The sequence below is a fragment of the Phalaenopsis equestris genome, unplaced genomic scaffold (assembly GCF_001263595.1).
Source record: "Phalaenopsis equestris unplaced genomic scaffold, ASM126359v1 Scaffold216291, whole genome shotgun sequence".
Lineage (NCBI taxonomy): Eukaryota > Viridiplantae > Streptophyta > Magnoliopsida > Asparagales > Orchidaceae > Phalaenopsis > Phalaenopsis equestris.
This window is the reverse complement of record NW_018234923.1, coordinates 21214-43683: the sequence shown is the minus strand read 5'-3', so window position 1 is coordinate 43683 and position 22470 is coordinate 21214. Positions and strand designations below refer to the sequence as shown.

The 22470-nt window shown below is 35.1% G+C and overlaps 1 protein-coding gene across 2 annotated transcripts in view; it reads right to left on the bottom strand.

Annotated features, from left to right (window-relative positions):
* The window catches only part of LOC110037170 (SH3 domain-containing protein 2-like), a 41560-nt gene extending 20630 nt beyond the window's left edge, over positions 1-20930 (bottom strand). The window contains exons 1-6 of one of the 2 annotated variants that reach the window (XM_020741752.1): positions 20523-20930; positions 5187-5303; positions 5017-5086; positions 4782-4933; positions 4399-4500; positions 4125-4325 (exon numbers count right to left, since the gene is read on the bottom strand). In XM_020741752.1, the coding sequence (XP_020597411.1) occupies positions 4125-4325; positions 4399-4500; positions 4782-4933; positions 5017-5086; positions 5187-5303; positions 20523-20582 (702 nt within the window). In that variant the 5' untranslated portion in view covers positions 20583-20930. The remainder of the gene's footprint in view (positions 1-4124; positions 4326-4398; positions 4501-4781; positions 4934-5016; positions 5087-5186; positions 5304-20522) is intronic. The other variant, XM_020741751.1, reaches the window with a different exon arrangement.
* Positions 20931-22470: the final 1540 nt, after the last annotated feature.

Sequence of the window (22470 nt, the reverse complement as noted above, 5' to 3'; positions counted from 1 at the left end):
AACATGTATGGAGACACTCGCAACTCCTTTATGCAATATATATATATATATATATATATATATATATATCATTCTATATTTGTACAAGCGTCACCTCTAAAAATTTCTATCAATTAAGATACTTCAATATCAAAATCATTTTCCATATATGTGCCATAAAGGGGTGATTCCATAATAGTTAATCATGCATATACAAGCATACAATAAAAATATCAATTTTTACTAATAAATATTTCATTTTTATTTGCATAGAATAAATATTCTTGCATAAGATTCAATATCTATGATAATTTAAACAAAACTGAGCACACAAGTCATTCTTACAAGATAAAAAAAATTTAATAGAACCCTAAATCATGAGTATGTAGTACTATAACAATAACAATAAATGCATTTGGTCGAAAAGAAACAAAATATTACTATAGCAAATGAATGTAAGTACTCACCTCGATGTAGATTAATTTGTTAATTAGTTTATCTAGACGTCAATTATTCTAAAATTAGAAGCCTAACATAGGTATTCATAGTATTAAATTTTAATTAGTTATCATTTTAATTGGCCATTAAATTTATATAAGTTCCATTATTTATCTTTATCTAATCATGTATATATATATATATATATATATATGTATATATACATATTCAAAATATAATATTTTAATTAGAACTTTTAAAAGTCACCTTATAACCTTACTGACGGTCGAGCCCTTTCAGTCGAGCAACGCAATTCCCGGTTATCTACGCACGAGAGCTTCTCTGGCTTTAGTTCTCCCTACCGCACGAACTCATCTCTTATTCTCCCTTCTTCCTCTCTGCAAGCTGGATCCAAATCGCACTACTCTTTCACATAGTCGTGACTCCTTCCCATTTGGCAACTAGTAATTGACGCCATCTCCTCTGTTTTACACCGTCGCCACCGCCTCCTGTGCTTGACAGTGACGCTGTCAATGCCGCTATTCTCCTTTCTTCCTCTTCTCCTCTACAATGGTCAACTAGAGTACAGTCGAGCACATATAGTTTCCCTTCCTCCCACTTCCTTTCTTCTTATGCTACCCGATACAAGTCAACTTCAATATTTTATAAGCGAGTTCACCTCCTTGGCTTCCCGACCGTTCATTAAAATTTCTCGACTTCTCGCTTCATCTCCCTTATGTTTGGTTTCCTCTCCCTATCTATTCGGTTTCCCAACCCTTCACAGTCTCTTACTCGGTTCTTTGAATCTTCTTCTCCTGGAAACTGAAATGGGACATCACAGAGAGCTAAATGCCACCCAAAATTTCAAAACCTAGACAGTTTTAATTACAACTGGATATGTATAAAACATGTGTGAAAATGTTCACATGACGTTTAAATCATTATTGAGAAGAAGAGAACCATCAAATTCCTAGTAGGACTAACATAAGAATTGGATAAGATGAGAGGAAATATCATAAGAACAAAGCCCCTTTACTCAACTCGTGAAGCCTTTACTAAAGTCAGGAGAGAAGAGAACATAAATAAGCTGATGTTGACTAAAATGGGCGTTCACGGAGTACTGAAAGCCCGACCCTGTACACTCATAAATCCTTCCATGACTAAAAGCATAAAAGGAATCACCCCACATGTAACTATTGCAAAAAGATTGCGCATATGAAGGACAAATATTGGAAACTTCATGGAAACCTTGCAGACCGAAAACCTAAACAAAGAAGGAAAAATCAAGAGAAAAAGGCTAATACTATTACTAAATCCAAAAGGTCAGTTGAATCATTCACCAAGCAGCAGCTTGTAGTACTAAAAAAACTCTTTGGAGGTAATTCAGAGCATCACACCAACTCGTGACAGACCAATATAATATAATTCTCCCATCTTACCGATAATGTGAGATTTCAAATATGGATTTTAGATTCAAGAGCTTATGATCATATGACCAGAGACATCAATCTCTAGTCAAATATCAAGGGGCTTCTACATCTAAATCGACACGACTTGTAGACGGACCACACTTAACATTGTTGGGAAGGAAATGTGGAGCTCTCTTAGAATATTACTTTTTTCCCTGTTTTATATGTTCCACGGTTGGCTTCAATTTGATTTCAATCAGTAACCTTACTCATAATATGAAATGTATCACCATGTCTTGCAAACTTTTGTGAATTCAGGTGATGGAGTCAGGGAAGGTGATCGGCAATGCTAAAATACATCAAAACTTATATCCAATAAAAAAAAATCTCTCTAAATACACAAATAATCACACCTCCATATTTGCATCAAATTTTTGTGTCTGTCGAGTCCATGTCTGTAAAAAATCAGGTATTGCTATAGCATTGTCGCCTAGGTCATCCTAACTTCAATTATGTTTCTAAGTTGCATACTCATTTATTTATCAATAAAAATTAATTTTTTATCATTGCGCTTGCCAAAAAAATTAGAAATAGTTGTCCTATGACCCGATACAAACTCTCACACTATTTTGTCTTGAACTACAATAATATTTGGAACTTTCAAAGCAGAAAACCTCAAGTGTAGCCAAATGTTTGTTTCATTTATTGATAATCACACTAAAATCACAACCACTTGAGTATTCCTAAGGAAGGAGAAATCTGAAAAAAACCTAAATTTTCCAAACTTTTCATGATATGATTTAAATTCAATTCCAATGTAAAATGTATATCCTCAAAACTGATGATACAAATAAATATTTCAACTTGCCTTTGAAATCTATGAAGGAATCTAGATTAAAAAATTGTTAAGGTAATTGGGATGTACCTCCAATAGACCTATATATATATTTTGTGACAGCAAAGTGGTTATCAGTATTGTCAAGAATCATGTATATCATGACAGAACCAAGCATAATTAAGTTGATAGAGATTTCATCCCTAAAAAAGTCCTTGGGAGAATAATACAACTAAGCTACATCCTAACACACCAACAAGTTGCTAATGTCTTCACCAAAGGCTCTTCCTTTAAGTACCCTTTCAGAATTCAATACCAACTTTGGTCTCTACAATATCTACGACCCAGTTTGAGGGGGAGTGTAGAAAACTGAGAAGATCCTGCTCTCTCTCTATGTGGGTTGGCCAACCACTTCCAAATCCTAGAAGATTTGATTGAGACAATATTCAAAACCTTTGATTAGTTTATTCCCTTCCTATTCTATGTTATTTTGTTTTTATTTTTAGAATTATTTTGTTTCTTAATTTATGTTAGATATATTTGGTAAGTTTGTAGATAAGGGGGGATTGTTTTTCCTATATATATCTACCTTGCATGTGAATAATGAAATCATGGAATTATTCCTCTCCAAACCTATTTTATACAGAAGGTTTATACAGTTAACTGCTAGACTAGCTTGATAATAGTTACTACCACTAGGCTGAGCAGTGATAAAGAGCGTTTGCATATCTTCAATATTTTATTTTGCGCATTGCGTGACACTAAAGGATGCTGGAGGATATCCAGGAGATTAAACCTATATGAAGCCGGACAAATTTTGACCTTGGTGCCACAGAAGCTTACGCTTGGTACGGAACAATGTGTGGCAGAAATGTCTAATAGCATATCAGTAGCACTTTTGGTAAAGCACAATAATCCTCCAGTAACACCTCAACATTATCTAGCAATTTGCTTTAGATTCTTTTGTCATTTGCCATACAAATGGAGGACAATATATGCAAAATGAGTGCAAACTTCATATTTAAGGAGTTGCAGATTTACATATTTTCTTTATTATAAATAGAAATTGCTGAAATTACAGTTTACCTATGAATGAACCTATTAAATGCTGTTGAATTTTAATTTAATGCACTATACATTTTGGTTAATTCTCATTTTTTATACAACACAGTTTGGTAATTTTTTTAGAATTTATCAACTAGCGCATGAATTTTGTTGACAATGTTGAATATGGTAATATCAAGCTGCAAGAACATTTCTCATCGACTTAGATCTATAATGTTTATTAAAACTTGGCAACCTATGGAAAAGGGAAATCACTTTCTCAGATTCCATCTCGAGCAATTTTCCTTCTCAAGACCATCGTATGGGCTAATAAGTATATGCCTTAAGAAAAGAAATAAAGCAGAAAGCAATGTAATAATTGCTCTGATCTTTGACATTCTACAGCAAAGAAGCAATACCATTGCAAGAAGCCGCTGAAAAGTCACTTCTTGTTGCTGAGCTTCAACTGATTGCATAGCATCTGTTGCTTCTCTTCCCAGTGCTGACAAAGCTCTTCTAAGCTCAGATAACTTCATTTCTGCATTCCGAAGCTTAGCAGCACTTTCTGCGCTAGAAGCAACTTCCTTTGACCTCAGTTGCCGCTTTAGAACTTCAGCAGTCTAACTGGCACAATTAATTACCATACATGCCATGTAGCATCAAATGAATGGATTTATGACAAATAAATCATACCTGACCCTCAACATCCTGACTGATCTTCTTGTAACGATAAGTTAAGTGACGAGCATCCTCTAATGGAGCACCCATAACCATTGCACGTAAAGGTTCATAAACCTATTGAGCAGGAGAAAGGGTCTTAAAGATCGGATTAGGAGACATCTAGAAAATTGTATAAGAAATTCAAACTCTGCACAGCAGCTTCTAAATCTCGGAAGAGCAGAAAAGCATTTATCAAAAAATATTTAGCCGGCATAACATTTCAGTATTTCGTTCCAGGCCCAAGAATGACATCATACTTTATACCTATGGTCATAATTTCAAGAAACTCCAAGTCTGTAAAATGTGTTTCGCTTAGCCGAAAGTATTTATCTAACGTTATTGATAAGCCAGATTACCTGTTCACCAAGAACCCCCAGCAGATTCTCCCGCTCTGACTCCATTAAATTGTGAGAATTGCCAAAATCACTACAAGCCCTGGCAAGAGCATACCCAGAAGCTTGATGATATTCATCTCCATATTTGCAACAATCTTGAGCTAGCTTTCTTACTGTGGAGAAATTTACAGAAGACATAGGAAATTGAATTAGTTTAGATTTGTAAATAACTTGACTGCGATTAAAATCTGCTTACAAATTTCGATTTGCTTGTAACTAACAGAAATTAGAGCTTCAACTCCTCGTGCAATATCTCGTTGCAAATGCTAATAAGATCAAATGAAGTAAAGATAAAATAAGCAGTCAACTTAGTGCAGGCCTAAACACATTTTTAGCAGTTAAAAGCATAAAAAATAGCCATTTTACCTTTGCTGCTTTAGTCGAACTATATAGCACTAGAAGATTCTGGAGGCATTTAAGTTCAGCTTCATCATGGAGGGCTGAATCATGCCCAAAACGCCCACTAAATTGTTTAAGGACTGCCTGCCAAACCAAACATAAATTCAACAAAGTTGAGATCTTGGTGGTAGTTCTATTTCATTTCTTTAGTACTTGCAAAGAATTTAGTAGACTGTGAGCAAAAGAGTCAAAAGCGGATATAGTAGTATGGTTCATCATCACGATTTTTCTAAATAAAAGATCATTAAATGAAACTATCAGAATGGTGTCCCATATTGTGAATGCACTTACCTAGAAAAATGAATTATACAACCCCCTAAATTCTCTCAGCAATCTTCATCACAAAAACTTAAAGACCGTCCATTAGTAAAAGAAAAACAATATGTAATGCATAAGTAATGCATGAGACCTTAAGTAATGCATGCGTAAGTAAGCAGATCCGATTGTTGGTTTCACAAAAAGCTATTATTTTCAAAGACCTCAAGTAATGCATAAGAAGAGTTGAAAAATATTATGACTCAAATGTTTGAGAAAACTTTTTTTATGCTGAAAATCTTTTCTTAAAGAACCGGATGCAAATACTGACAATCAATTCTTACCATATTAGGTTCAATTTAAGAAAGACCATACATTATAAAATAACAAGTTGTCCATAAGCCCATCAACTCTAAAATTAAGCTTCACAATGCCAATAAAATAGAACAGAAATGACTTAAAGATAGTATATCCTTGAAAAATAAGTGTTTCTTGAAATTTATTCTTGTAAATTCTTTGTAAAAGTGATTCCAGAACTAGTTCAAACAGCGGAACGGAAGTAAACATTATTAATCAAATGAATTAGAGTTACAAACACGACCCAAAACGGGAATAAAACACAACACCCTGGCTAGGGCCGAAAGAGAAGATCCGAGGGCAGTAGTGGCGTCGGCGAAGATGTAAGGGAAAGGGCTGCTGGCTGTATGATAGGTTGGGAAGGGATTTAGTGGGCGGTTTGAGGGCTCGAGTAGTGAGATGGTGAGGAAAGCTGCAGGGAAAGAAGTGGTGGGGTGTTGGGTGATGGTGGGATGAGCTAGACCGCAAGGATAGCAGCCGGTATGGGGCAGTTGGATGCAGGTTGGGGCCTTTACAGGTGGACAGCCGGCTAAGAAGGGTGCGGCCAGCTGTTAGAGGGTTGGAGGGAGACAGGAGGAGTGGCAGAGTGCTGGTGGGCGATTGGTTGGGCGGGACAGCAAGCCTACTATAGGGAAAGGAGGGTGGCAGGGACAATAAGGATGAGAAGAGATGGTCGGCGGCTAAAGAGGGTGAGGGAGACGTGGTAGGGAGGAAGATAGAAGAAAATACAACACCACCTCAGAGAGAGATACAATCAAAGCACTACTCGTCGTCGGATACGGCCCTAGCAAGGGAAGAGGAGACTCTACACAGAACCTGAAAACAACAATCAAAGATAATGTAACGCTAATTCCAAAAAAATGATAGAAGAAAAGATATAGGAAGGGTTGGTGGCATTGCTGCCCCTCCAATTCGCGGCTCGATCCCGACTCTGGACCGGCCTTCCCGGACTTGCTACAGCCAGTCTCCTTACTAGCCGGCTTAACTGGCTGGTTCAGAAGCCCGACGTCAAAAAAAAGTTTGAAATTTAAATGAATAACAAGTACAATAATTATCTTCTTGTGATTTGTTGTAGAAAACTATATATCTATTAACTATTTCAAAGAGATGAGGTCATAACAAACTCATTAACCTCAACAAAGCTTTGAAATAAATATGGCGAATAAGATTGAGAAACTCGTCCTCGTAAAAAATAAACTCGGATAGCTTATTCCTCATAACAAATTCATCGGATACATGAAGAAAACTCATCTCTCAAAAAAGTAAAACTCAAACTTTCCATTTCACGACAAGATCTGCATTGAGATAAAAAGCAGAAAAATCTAAGTGGTGAGTCTAGATGGTTTGCCACTTGAATACAAATATTTCAAACAGAAGATGAGACCTATTCCAAATGAATTGTCCAGATACATATAAGACAATAATCGAGAGATGCTGAAAAAATCATTTTAAGATATATTTTCAGCACAAATTTTATTATGCAAAATATAACATACTTAACCATTCTTGACACGATAGTTTATTAAGTTAAGTCATTTAAACTTAAAGGCTTTGAGAATAAGGTTAAACTTCGAAATAGACTCCAGATTATTTGTATGTGGTCAATTTAATCTTAAAAAATCACATTTCTTCAATTTAGGCCCTCAATTATACAATATTGATCCAAAATGATCCTTTCAAAAGTACATTTCAACCAATTTTGTATAGTTGAGCTACTTGATTGGGATCAATTTCATATCATAAGTTTTATATAAAGGATTATTTTGGATTTTCACAAAGTCGAGGAACTAAATTGGAGATACTCAAATACTTTCTAATCAAAGGAGTGCTCTAAGACTTAATCTCTAGAGAATATATACTCGATTCATTAGATCGATGAATAGTTAATAACAAAATTAAAACCATTCAAAGCAAGGAAAATAGCATTGTCAAGAAAAAAAATTTTACAATTTTTTGCTTAAAACGATTGTTTCTTGGAAAAGGAAAAAAATATCAAAAAACAATTCTATAGTCAATTTCAATATGCGCTACTACTCTCATTGCCTTCACTAAAATCAGCTTCAGAGGACTTGGTGTCTATCACAAGAATAAAAAAATTTATAGAGTTCATAATGCTAGGCTCAAGGTATTTAGAATCACAAGTTTTTCCAAGTAGAATTGTATTTCATGTTCATATGTTGAGAAGAATATCTCCAAATATTCCCTAAACTTCATAAATATAATCAGGACATCAACATTCAAATGAAAGTGAATATTTTCATTTGCAGATTCAAAGGCCTTACATGATTTCTCCCATTAAGCATTTTCTTCACGCAAAATTTAAATCTCCTCTTCAAGTCAACTTGCTTTCGATTGAAACACCAAGGCACAACAAGTTTGTTCGATAAGTGCAGTCTACATGCCCAAAGATGCCTTTTTCTAGGATAAACTTTCATTCAGAGAAGCAACAACATCCACAGACACTTGTCCACCAACATTTTACAGAGTTAACAAGTTACTCTTTGCTTGCCTAGAATGGATTCAGTTCCGCTAATTTCTTATAAATTCCACATAATTGTCACTTATGACTTAGTGCAGCAACATGAGTAAATCATGCATGCATAACTGAATAGAATAAACAATAAGTTCAACTTTGAAGGCTTTTATAGAAACACATACCTAAAGAAGCCATGCTTTAGAGGCTTTTCCTCTCTCTCATATAGATTACCAACAAGATTATACTCAGCAAACAAATTCTAGATGATTTGAACAAGAATGACTCCAAAGTTAACAATATATATAATTTCCTTACAAACGATTAATCAGAGGCCAAGTTTAAATTGGTCTCGAGAAATCATAATTCACTATCATGGAAAAGTGTTGGCGATTTCACCTTTATTTGCAACTCGAAGGATGAAATTTTAAATATTTGGTCCCACACAAGCTTTTAAGAATATTAATTGTATTCAAAAGATAAAAGAAGCCTGGGAGAACTCAAAACAATTGAAAGGCTCATAACTATTATTTAAAGTTGTTGCCATTATAAATTAAGGGAAGTGTTCAAAATGCATTTCAAGAAGGAGAGCTCCAAGGTCCAAGAAAAAGTGTTAGTGAAGTTTCAAACGAGAAAACAAAAAGATTTTCAAAGTCTTGGGGCTTAGTTAAAAGAAAAAAAGTCCAATACTTTGAGAAGGGTCATGTCAATCAACTGTTGCAATATTATTGAAATGCCAAATCAGAAAATATTTTGAGTAGAAAAACATTCTTCATCATTACAAAGTGATTAAAATAACAATGTCAAAAGATAATCATTGGTTAACTACAAGAACAACTTCAAATAAGCAGCAGTTCAACCTAAAAACCAGTTTTAAGGCTAAGAGTACCCTAAAAGAAATGATAAAGTAAAATCAATTCAAACTCATTGCAATAAAAAAAAATGATGAGGAAAAGCAATTGCTATTCTAAAAATTAGTTCATAATTTGTCCATTTGGTAGAATAGAAAATAGTTTAGTTGTCTGAACTTGGAAACAATTTTCTATTCTACAAATTGGTTCAAAGCTCACTGCAATCAGTCCAAGTCCAGACAACTAACAACATTGATTCCATACTGAACTGTGAAAATTTTCTGCCGATTCAACCACAAGAAAAATCACAACGCCCATAGGGGTTGATGCCCATGTGCAAATGCCATAGATCAAACGATATGTTCAGATAAAAAATTCAATCGTTAAAGAGAAAAGAAAACGGAAAAATATGTATACATGCAACTTTATGCATAAAAATACCGAAATAGTTGAAATAAGTCCTACAAATGCAATAATCGAGCATCTCTTAAGTGACCCTTAAAATAAGAAAGCCTCATAGAAAAAAGCCACTAACACCTCCCAGGGAAGGAGGTTCCTATCTTTGCTAAAAAGGTGATGAAATCCAACCCAAGTAGAGACCATGCTCCCTTAAAACATGTCAGATTCCTCATACAATGTAGCTACCACCACTATGATGATTTTCTTGGGGGAGGACGATGCAATGAATGATTGGTTATTCTTTGGCAATCATTCTGCAAAAGGCTTCTTCAAATAAATCCTTTTGTTGGGCCTCTTTTGCAGTCTCCGATTTCAAGATTCTCTCAAAGGTGAACAAGCTCCTCTTTCAGCTTCCTAGAAGCCTATGCCTGCAAGAGAGCTCTCATATTCACTTGAGCAACATCGCAAGAAAGCTACTTGACCTATATGCTCTTCTTGAAGGGCCATTTCTTCCAATGCCTAGACCAAACACTGCTACTCCACCTCCTTCTGTAGTAATAATTTATGTGGCATAGAATATCCTATATTACTCTTGTGGTATAGTATAAGAGCAAGCAATGTAATTTCCTATCTCTAGAAGCTTCAACTACTCATATGTTGAGAACTTGATTGTCTCTGAAAGGCATAATAAAATAAGAAACTCGCATCTGGTATTTTCCCTTGCCTCCTCCTGCGCATCTTCCTCTTCCTGCTTCAATCCACCCTCATAGGTTCTCATGGAATCAGAGCCTTGAGCTCAAGACTATTCAATCATTTCTTCTTGCTTCTCGCCAATTGATACCAGCGAATCAAGACCTGCTCAGATCAACGCAGCTCCGATCCTCATGTAATGTATACTTCCCAGACTTCAGAAAAATCTCAATCCATCAGCAATGGAGATGAACACCTATGTCTCCATCCCTCCATCCCTCAAATTCTAAATGAGAAACACCAAACACCTCACCCAAAGTCCCACTATACGCTGAGAACTGCCCTATATGGAAGGCATAAGTTCTCAAGATGTTCACCGCAAATGGGTACTACCTAAGGTTCTTGGACGACAACACACCTTGTCCTCCTCAATTGTCTGAGAGCATCACAGATCTGCAGGTTTGCATAATGCCTCAAGGATCTTAATAGACCAAAACCTAACAGCAGCACACTACTCATTAATCTCTACACCGATCCTTCCCTGTGTGTTGCATCTCTTTACCACCCTCGAGATCTGGCACACCATTGCCAAAAAACTTCAACCAAAGAATCGCTTGAGACTCATCCAACTAAAAAATGAAATTCATACCCTCTCAATAAACAATCAAACGATGACACGATACTTGTCCATCCCTAAGGCTCTAGTCGATAACATCATGGTTGTTGGTGGAAAATTAGACAGCAAGGATATCATTCTCTACACACTCAACGGGCTTCCTGCAACCTACCAAGGCTTCAAGATGGCAATTCGTACTGCACCCCATGGACCTGGACGACTCCTACTCTCCTCTATGTAGTGAGGAGATCAACATTGTAAGTGACAATCAAAAACTCGACCACTCCTCTGACCCCCAACTTGCTCTCACAACAACTCATGATCACTCTATCTCCACTGCTCAGCATAGGAGCCGAGCTCAGAATCATCCTCATTCGAGCGGGCTCGAAGCATACCAAACAGTCTCAGTTACTTGGCAAATCTGTAATACATTTGGTCACTCTGCAACGACATGTTGGCATCAATCGAATCTTGAGTACATACCAATCAAAAAATATTTGCAAGCCACGACCTCTATGCGGGTCTTGGACTCGGGCGCTAAAGTGCATCTTACCTCGTATCTCAATCACCTACATCTTGCTATACCGACAACTGGTATCGAACAATTCACGGTGGGCACCGGTAAAATTGTTCTAGTAGCACATATGGGTGATGGCATCATCCCGACGCCCCACTGTAAGCTTCTCCTACCTCAAATTTGGTATGTTCCATCTCTCTCACACAATCAATTACCAATCCATAAATTGAGTCATGACAACAAGGTTGTTATTCTTTTTGACCTGAATGGCTTTACCATATTTGATCCCAAGACGAAGCTATCTTTACTCCAGGGAACCAGTTCTGAAGGCTTATATATAATTACCATCACACCTCCCGTTCATGCTCTTGCTAGCTCCACAAAGAAGCCCACCCTCTGGCAGAAATGTATGTGGCATCCTCATTCAGATGTTCTTAAGCTCGTCTCCAAGCGTCAACCAAACATAGGCATAGAAATACATACTCCTACATTTAATAATTGCAGTTGCAATAGAAGTCACAGACAACCTTTTATGTTTCCTACTTTATAAATATATGCTCCTTTGAATTTAATACATTTTGGTGTATGGGGTATATGCCCAATCTCATCTACTGAAGGCAATAAATATTATTTGCTTTTTGTCGATAATTTTCACACTTTTGTTGGGTGTTTCATATGATAAGCTAAGTTGAAACTACTCACATATGTATTCAATTCATTAAAATGCTCCATAATCAATTTAAAACCGCTATACGTATACTCCAAATCAGATGGTGGGGGAGAATACAAAGGTATCATAGTCCAAAAAATTCCTAAACCACAATGGCATTTTTCATGAATTATCATGCTCCAACACCCCCGAACAAAATAGGATTGCAGAATGCAAATATAGACATCTCATCAAAACCGCACGCACCCTTCTGCACGATGCCTCTCTCCCATCTACTCATTAGGTCGGCAACGTCCTTGCAACAGCCTATTTCATCAATAGAAAGCATTTAAAACCACCAAACACAGATCCCCCTACGAACTTCTCTACAATCATCAACCTGCATAGTCCAACCTCAAAGAGTTTGGATGTAGGTGCTATCCATAGCTAAGACCTTATACAACACATAAACTCGCACCTCACTCTCAATCATGTGTATTTCTTGGATACTCAGCTGATCATAAGGGTTTCAAGTGCTATCAACCCACCACTGAGAATCTCTTCATTTCCCGCCACATCACCTTTCATGAATATGTCTCCCTTACAAATAATTCTCCCATTTACCTACTTCTCAGCAGCAACCATCTCCTACAAGAAATCCTTTTCTTTAGGTTACTCCAAACTACAGCAATTCCTAGCTCCACCTGAAACAGGCATCCCTTCTCAAATTGACACCACCAAACCAATCTCCCACCATTCCAACCCTCCATCCACCTGAGATCATTCAACCTCACCACATGGTTACCCGAAGCAAGATAAATCACCCGAAACAAGTTACCAAACTAAATCTCCTCCATTAACTCAAGCACCCTCATAATCCTCCATCATATATCCACGCAACAAAGCATGCTCACAGGCGGTCAGAGGGTCGACCATGAATGAAGAATTCTTTGCTCTCCAGGCTCAAGGCACTTGGTTCCTGTTCCACCACTAGTAGACCAACCAATTCATGGATGCAGATGGACGTACTGCACTAAATATAATTCGAATGGGACTGTGACAAGGCACAAAGCTCGCCTCATGGCGCAAGGTTATTATAGCACCCAAATTTCAAAGAACCATATAAAGTTTAATAAATTTGAAAACTAACCAAAATTTTACAACTCCTAGAATTCAACCGAAATAATTTTATTAAATTCTAGGTGAAAAATTGATCATTTTCATATAAAACATCATGCATGAACAATGAACGGATTGAGTGATATAGAATCGAGAAGTTTTAAGTTTTATTAACTTAATTAATCTTTAATTATCCTAATCCTCTCTTAAATCTCCCGTACCATCACTATTCCACACCACCACACGGCTTTTATTCTCTTCATTAGATCGAAAACGGTGTCCTGAGCTTCGATTTTCTCCTTCTGAATCCCTTCTCCTCTCTCTCGTGATCCCCCTCCCAGTTTGTTTCGCACACGGCAAAAGCAAGGGAGCCGCGACCTTTGCTACAGTGCAAGGGGCGTGAGCTAGCAGGTAAAACGAGCGACCCCCTGGGAGCCATAGAGCAATATTATTTTCAACTTGTCATGGATGTCAACCTAGGGATGACAACTTTAAAGGAATGCAAGTAATATTACCTTAAATAATCTCATCCAAAAGAGTTTGGAATAGTTATCATTGTAGAAGCAAGGCTCTTTCTTTGTCTTTCAGTTTCCCATTGGCTTTCTCCCCTACTTTGAAAATTACAGCTAATTTGATATTTATCCGGCTAACCTATGTTCACTTAATTTTTTTAAGAAAGAAAGAAGAGACATAGAACTTCATTGTGATGATTAAAATCACTAACAACTTACTAGAATTTAGCATTAGTTTTTAGCATAAGCAACTTCATTGCACAACTGAAAAAGGAAAGATGAGATAAAGATTGATTATTGAAGAAATGATCAGCACTCACACTAATTTCATAACAAAAGAGGAACTATGCTTAATCCATTTGTGGGATTTATTAGGCTTGGGGTGTGCAATGGATCTATATAGATAGACAGGTTTATGGATCGGTCAAACCAAATAAAATCAAAATTTGAAATTCAAAAAATGTAGTATAAACTTGTGCTAAAAATGATCCAAAAAAAAAGCCGATTTATAAAAAGTTCAATTTTGAGCAAACCAAAATTTAGTATTAGACCTAAAATTATTAAAATGATTCTGCTTTAAACTCTAAAATATTAAATATCTTTTTTCTCTTCTCACTATCTCTCTCTCTAATTAGCCACAAGATAAAAAAAATGGTGGAATACTACACAGTGTTGATAAAGAAAAGACCAAGTTTAAGTGAATTTAACTTTTCAACTCTAATATTATTTAATTTTTTGGTTTATTTAATTTAATAAACATCAAAACCAAACCAAAAATTGAAAATCAAATATTAAAAAACTTAAGAAAAAAATGCAAATTTTTATTTTAAAACAAAACTGAATCAACCATGGGGCTATTTGGTTAGAATGAATTTGAGGTGTGAAAAAATTAAAATGTAGGGGTTTTCAAAATTCTAGTGTTCGAATGGATGAAAATGAAATGCAATGTAAAATTTTGACAAATTTAGAATTCATTTTGCAATTCAAAACTGATGTATTCAAAATTTGTAAAATTTGAGAAATTTCTAAATACACAGCAAAACTAACCTTGTCATAGCGACCTGTAGCTACCGTTGTCGGCCAACCCGCATTCTTTAGTCATTGCCCCTACTAACCTGTTTTCACCCGCAAGTTGTCGCCACCTGCCTCAACCCTCTGTCATCCATCGCCCATCGTCTGCCCTTAAGCACTCACTAGCCACCACGCCAACAGCCTCATGCCACCTCTACCACTATAAACCATCAAATGACGCCCCTTGCCTTCCTGCCTACCAACAGTCACCACCATCCCTGACTCTATTTTACGTTGATTTCATTTTTCTTTAAACCAAACATTAAAAATGCAAACTGTAAAGTTTATTTTTCACTCAATTAAACAGCTCCAAAATATTTCAATATATTATACTTTAATTATAATGCATTCCTTTAACACTGCATTCCTTTTTTAGCAAACCAAATGACCCAAAAAATGCATTCAATTCAATCATTTTTTTGGTTTTGACCACATAATGCACTCATATTCTTGACCTTATTTTATTGCCAAAAGCAACAAATTGCATGTGAAAAACATGAAAAGACTTACAGAAAGAAGCAAAAACTGAGTAAGAAAAGTATAATAATGATAACATAAATTTGCTTCACGTGACAAAAAAAAATGAACTCTTACAGTATTTTTATTTCTCATCCCTGTAAATAAGAAAGAAATTCAATTTGATGGATTTATTTCATGCCTTACTTGATACATTAGGATTTCTATGGGGGTCAAGCCCTATCCAGATCTCTAAGACGACTGGGTCATTGCTTCTTAGCAGAGCTTGCCTTGATAGTAGTAGGCTTTGCTTTATCAATGCTTCTCAGATGATGATCCCTTTCGGCAAGGGGATATAATGCACATTAAGTTCATAGTCTTTGGCAACTTTGACTTCTTCGTCAAACTTCCTTACCAGCCATGCATACTTTAAAATAGATTCTAATAAAGAACATTTTTTACTCCACCACAATCCATCTCACCCACGTCATCTTCTTCCCCCTCAAAACCCAATGTTGATAATGCTTCCAAAATTGGAGAAAACAAAAAACACTACACTTTTACTTGTAACAAACTGTGAAGTGCAGCCCATGAGGCAATGAAAAAAAGTTTTCCTACTTAGAATTATAAGATATAGGTTCAAAGAATGGGAATTCAATAGAAAAAGGGATGGTCAAAACAATGATAAAATGAATTAGAAAGTAGCCCAAAGTTGAAAACACGAGGTGGTCCAAAAAAAGGAGGAAATGGAAAGCCAATCAAAAGAATTGTTGGAGCAGAACAAACAGAGTTTAAAACAACCCTAAAGTGGGCATTATATGTTGGCTTACCTAACCTACTAAAGAAGCGCAGTCATAAGGCGAGACTTGAAGAATGATGCTAAAAACTTATATGATTGTGATTATTTATTTCTAATTAAGAAAAGGTTAGGTTTTACATATCAGTTCACCTTTAAAACAGAAGAAGAAAGCTTTTCATTACTCGACTAAAAGGATATATCATATAAAGAAGAGAGATATGAAAGATCTTAATCTTTATATGTGATCTATTAAGCACTTAAAAAGATAGAAAAAAATTCCTTCCACATTGGTATGAAATTACATATGATATTTCCATAAAGAAATATTGATAATTTTTAAATCAATTAATAAATTCATTCCATCTATTAGAAAATCTAATAAATCAAGAGAAACTAAGAAATAAAAGAATTTAGGCACAAATCACAAATTTGAATCACAAATATTATTTTCAAAATATGAGATTTCCATGAAAGACGTCAATAAAATAGATAAACACGTCACACTTCCATCTAATTTCTAATAATGATCTTTTTGTATGAAATTCTAATGAATATTTAGCATGATATCGTGTATTACATATTTCAAAGATTTGAACTTTAAAAAAAAGAGTGTTATTTTTTTCAAGCAGTAGACCAGCCCTAAAGGGCTTTTTCTCTTTAGAAAGAGAGTTGATAATAGAGATCATTCATCCAAACAAATAGCCCCTCTCAGTCTAATGTCCATTCGGTTTAAAATAATGCAAAAGCGCCTTTCTCTCTAGAAGAGTAGTGCATTACAGTTTGTGAATTGGGAAAGAATAGATGTTCAAATTAGAATCTTGAAGTTTTGAATTTAATCTTTAGAAATATGAAAAAAGTCAAATAAGAGGTGATAAGCTTTTTTCCTATTATGGTGCCGAGCTATTTCGTGGAGCCCTAATTTGACCACCTATTCATGGTTTAGGCAAGCAACCAAAGCTAATTGGCATTGGCTAGATAAAATTATTTCTCTAACAGCTCAAACCTTGAATACAACTACATGGTTCGGTACAAAACTTGGTCCCAACCCTCAAACTCAACCATTCCCTCAAGTTGTTAGGACTCAAAAGGCATCTCCCTTATGTCTGAATGAGTCAAATCTTGTGTTACTGGCTCATCAAAGTAGGAAATGACGGTGGAGACCACACATAGAAATATAAGCTTCTTGGCCAACTGCTAACCTGTCAAGTCACTTGGCAATGGCCTAATGATCTTCAATGTACCATAAACAATCTAGTAAAGAGTTTCCATTGGAGATGGAGTCGGACTTAGCCCCATGAAAATATTTCTTGAAATCTTGTTATCACTTTGAGGTCTTGACAATTCCTTGCAGCTCTTAATAATGGCCTCGAAGCATGTGCCCAAATGACTAAATGTGTTAGTTCAAAGTTGCATGACACTCCAGCCAACCTCATATTAAGTCATCTTTGAACCCATTTCTTGAATTCTTTTCTCAAACATGCAACGAAAATGACAATACATTGGATAAACTGAAGGCAAATAAGGTCGAGCCTCCTAAATGCCCCTTGCTAACAATATAAATAGGGTGTTACCTTATCATTTCCCTAGTGAGTGATAGCAATTACTTTATACTTTACGTGCAACATCCTCTATCGTCGTCAACAAAGGCAAATTTTAGGCCTATCAAGCTTGGGTAACCTTCATGCTTCCTTGGTGATCTCTTCCTCTTGCGTGCACACAACACCTTATCCTTCATGATTATGGCCTCCTAACCTGCATGCTTCTTCTCCACACAACAATCAACTCTTGTGGCATCCATCTTTGATGTAGCCTCTAACTTCTTCACAACATTCACCTTTGTTGAAGCCTCAACATTTGCAATAGCCTCTTCTACCTTCAGTGCAGCCTCCAATACTGCCCTCTCATAACTTCCCTCTTCATCAACATAGTCAAATCAAACTTTCCCAACCTCGCAGAAGCCAAGCATCCACCATCCACTAAAACACAAATGAGGAGATTGAGTGCTCATTGAGGCACATATGTCATTCTAGTTGAGACGTAAAAAGGGGATAGTGGTGGCTTATTATCATACTCAATCAAAATAATCCACTTATCATTGACGTCACCGATCAAAATAAGCTAGATCAAGCAAAACAACCAACCTCGACTATCTCCCAATTCATGTCATGCAGTGTTTTGGTAGATCTCTTCTTAGCTTGTTCTTAATTGGTTCCCACTTTAGGTCGCTCAAAACAAGCAATCCATGATTGGCAGGCTCTTTGAAAAGGGGAAGGGATAATTGTGGAAGGAATTATAATTTTTTTCTACTACATATGAGTAGTGGACGGAGGTGATTTCATCCAAACCACTTACATAGTTTGTTGTATGTTACATTATTAATCCTCATTTTTTCAATGATCTCCTTGTGTATAGCTATGACCTTTGCCAATGAAATAACTCAACCGACAGATATTTTCTAAGAGATTATTGATCTTTTGATAGTGAACTGTTCGGATGAAGCCCACATTCCAATCGAGCTCATGTCGATAAATCCACCCAATCACATTCAATTTTTTAATTAATTTTTTTAATTGAAATTAATGGTCGGTTTAATCTGCTTTAATTAATCCATGTTTTGTAATTTGTACACAAAAATTATGCATAATAGATAATTTTCCAATTTCAAAAACCCTAAACAAAAAGATAGATTCTCTATTTAAATACTTCAAGAAATGAGTAATGGACAAGCATTTCACAATAAAATATCTTACCAAGCTTAAATTGAGCAGGTTTCATGCTATTTTATAGTTAAAAGAATCAAGTAGCTTTGATAACATCTCGAGCCATATTTCAACAACAAACTTAATAATTATTATTTATTATGGATTTTTTATTTATAATCTTCTCCTCTCCCTGTCATTTTGCAAAAGCTAAAGCACCAGCTCTACGCTTGAATGAGCACTAGCTTAAAATCAAAAGTGAATCCAAAAGGAGAAAAATATAAATTACATACATCACAATTAAACCTATTCTTTAATATAAATAAAACAATCGGCGATTGGTAACATATGTAAGAACAAATACTCACTATTTTTTAAATCCTTAGAACTTTAGGAGTTGTCTGATAACATATGCAATTTAAGCTAGTAGAATTTAGTAAATCCTGTAATTTCAGATTTAGTAAAGCTTGGAAGAGTAAAATCCCAAAAAATATTTGGTAAAAGATTTAGTAAATCCAATTAAATCTTGCAAAACTGATTGACAACATCTACCACGATTTATAAATCTTTTATGTTTTAGAATAAAAAATTATAATTAAACTTAAGTTATTTTATTACTTTGAAAAAAAGTAATAATTAAATTTATTTAAATTTTATTTAAACTTTATTTCTAATAATGCAAATTAATAATTAATTATTCACTAAATTAATTAATTACTAATAAAAATTTTATTAAACTAACTATTTATTAAGCCATAGTTTAAAATTTATATATTAATATTAAGTAGTAATTATTTATATTAATTAATAATCACTTATAACTTTATTCCATAAATAAAAATTTAATAGATACTTTATCTTTATTAATTAACTATTAAATAATTATTTATAATTTATCTATTTATAATTAATTTGATAATATATTAAATAGTTATCACTTATTAACCAATTAAATTAATAAAATTAACTTAGTAAAATTAAATTGATATCACAAATCTATCTACTCCTTTCCTCTCTCGTCGAAACCCTTGCCTGCAACATTCCCCCTCCCGGTCCTTTCTCTTTCTTTCAGAACCCTTGCCTTTGTCCCTACCCCTCTCTTGGTTGATCGAACCCTCGCGATAGAGTAGTGATTAGAATTAGGTGGGAAGGTGACGAGGGGATCGAGGCATACAAAGACCAACAAAACTCCCAACTTTCTCCTCCTTCCGCTTCGCTCCACTCCTACCTGAACTTTAGGAGTTGTCTGATAACTTTATTTATTAAATCCACCGAACAAAAAAAAATTAGTGAATATGGGATTTACGGCCGAAATTCATGAAATTCAAATTTATCAAATTTGAGGCTTTAGTTTTATTTGTTCAAACTGACCTTGTGGCAAAACTTAGCATAAATCCAGGTTAAAACCTGTCTAATTCCTCTGCCAGACAGCCCCTTACCATTTAAGGAATGGAAGATTTATATGCATACCACTCAATTCCTATGTTTTTACATATCTAACACCTAAACTTCAGTTTTGATATACATGCCACCTTACCCATCAATGAAAAGGTATATTTCACTTTTTAGAGGTTAAAATGGTATTATTTTTTATTTCATATGAAAAATTTTGAGTGGTATAAATATAAAAAAGTAATGTTTAGGTGTTAGATATGTAAATACGTATGATATATGTGTTATAATAATCTAAACAGCAACATTTGAAGTTGTGATCTATCCTACTTCAGTTAAGCACAGCATCCTTTTGATCAAATTTAGCAACAAAAAAAATAATAATAATAACAATCCAACTGCTAGGAATAGTTATACCATTATGGAATCACTGATAAAATCAAAGTACCTGCTGCTGCTTCGCCACTTGCTCCCTCAGCTTGCTTGCCTGCTTCCGGATAGCCTCCATAAGAACTGTGAGTGTGTGCGCGCGCGTCTGGAAAGCTTAATACAGAAAAGTGCAGATACTAGAATCCGAATCCAGTCAAATCCAAAGCTATTTGGGGGTCAACTGAACTAAACCCTAGAGCTAGGTTTATTCTCCTCGTGATGACTGGCGGGCAAATAACTTGAAGGAGCGGGGATTTGAAACCGTCGACGAGGTGGGGAGAACTGAAGGGATGATGAATACGAGCAGCGTGCGAGAGCAAGGAAGAGCCGTCCAGCGCACATGCGGGCGTCGGGAGCACGCCATTACGCACGTGCTGATGTTATTTCGGAAAATGAACGGCGGTGGGGCTATTATGTAACCTAATAAATGCACATTAAAAGGAAATTTTCCGCAAAGGAAATGGTTTTAAGGATACAGAAAATGACAGTTTTGACTGCTGGCCGCATGGGTTACGATGATCAAAAGAACAGAAAATTTCGTTAGGAATATCTTATGAATTTCCAAAACTTCTTAATTTATTTGGAAAAGAGTACAATATCAAAGGGGGTAATTATTAAGGCTGTCAAAATAGTTTATTATTCGTGAATAATTGTGTTCGGCTTGTTAAGAAGTTCGTGTTCAGCTCGTTCGCTAAGTTAATGAGCCGAACACGAACAAAGATTTATTCGTTCGTGTTTGACTCATTTTGGCTCGAATACTAATCATCAATATATATATATATATATATATATATATATATAGATAGATGTTTAGTATATAAAAAAAAATTTAATTGACTACAAGGCTACAAAAGAGTTATAATCAATTAAAAGTATTAATTAAGAAAATAGAATAACAATTATTAAATTAGATTTAAGTGATGTTTTAATATAAATAATAATTTTTAAATATTCTTTGTCAAAAAGACTCTTTGTTCGTGAACAACTCTTGTTCGGCTTGTTAAGCAAATGAGTCCAGCACGAACAGACTTTTTGAACTCAAAATATAAATGAGGTAAACACTAGCTGAGTCTAGGCTCGCTCGTGTTCGGCTCGTTTACACCGCTTGCAATTACATATTATTAAATTCAGAAACATATTTTGATTCACTCTCAAGGTATAGAACATAAGACGGACAAGAGAAACACTATGTGGAAAAAAGGGCACAGTAGGGGTATCTAGCGTAAAATTTTATGTTTGTCCCTATTTTAATAGGGACGTTACAAGTTATCGTGGCATATTTTAATATTTATTACCGACTATAGCACATTTTCATAGTTATAACCGCTATTAGCAATATTTCATATCATAACTACTTAAAGAAGGGCATTTGATGACCTAGTGATCTTATCGTTCGATCAATTTAAAGCTTTTAATTGGTCGGCATACATTCTATCAACCCAAAGTTCGTTGGTCAGCCCTCTTTAAAAAATTTCGAGTAAAGACCATTTTGTCGTTAGGGTAAACTTAGGATGTTAGGCATTGGATGTACCATCATAATTTTATGGGCAGTTCTCATTGGATAAGGAGCCTTCTCAGAGGATTAGAAAGGCATTCTGTGAGATGCACTTTGGTCTTCTTTGTGAAAAGTTTCATAATCGGCTAAGAGAGTTGATCATAAACGACTATCTCTCGGATTGGTTTCCTTCTATTTTTTCGTTTTACTGGTTCTGACTGAAGGAAACGACACTTGGTTTTTCCATCTTTTAAATTCAAACATAAAATTTTACATTAATAAAATTTGTAAGAAATAAGATCGGAATTCATAAAAAAATCAAATTAAAATATAACAAAATCATTTTAAAATATAAAATAAAACGTAAATCAAATTCAAATTCATTGAAAACAATACTCTATCAAAGCAATCAAATTTTTTTTCAAATCATATAAACACATAACCAATTCAATAGCAAAAGTACGTAAATATG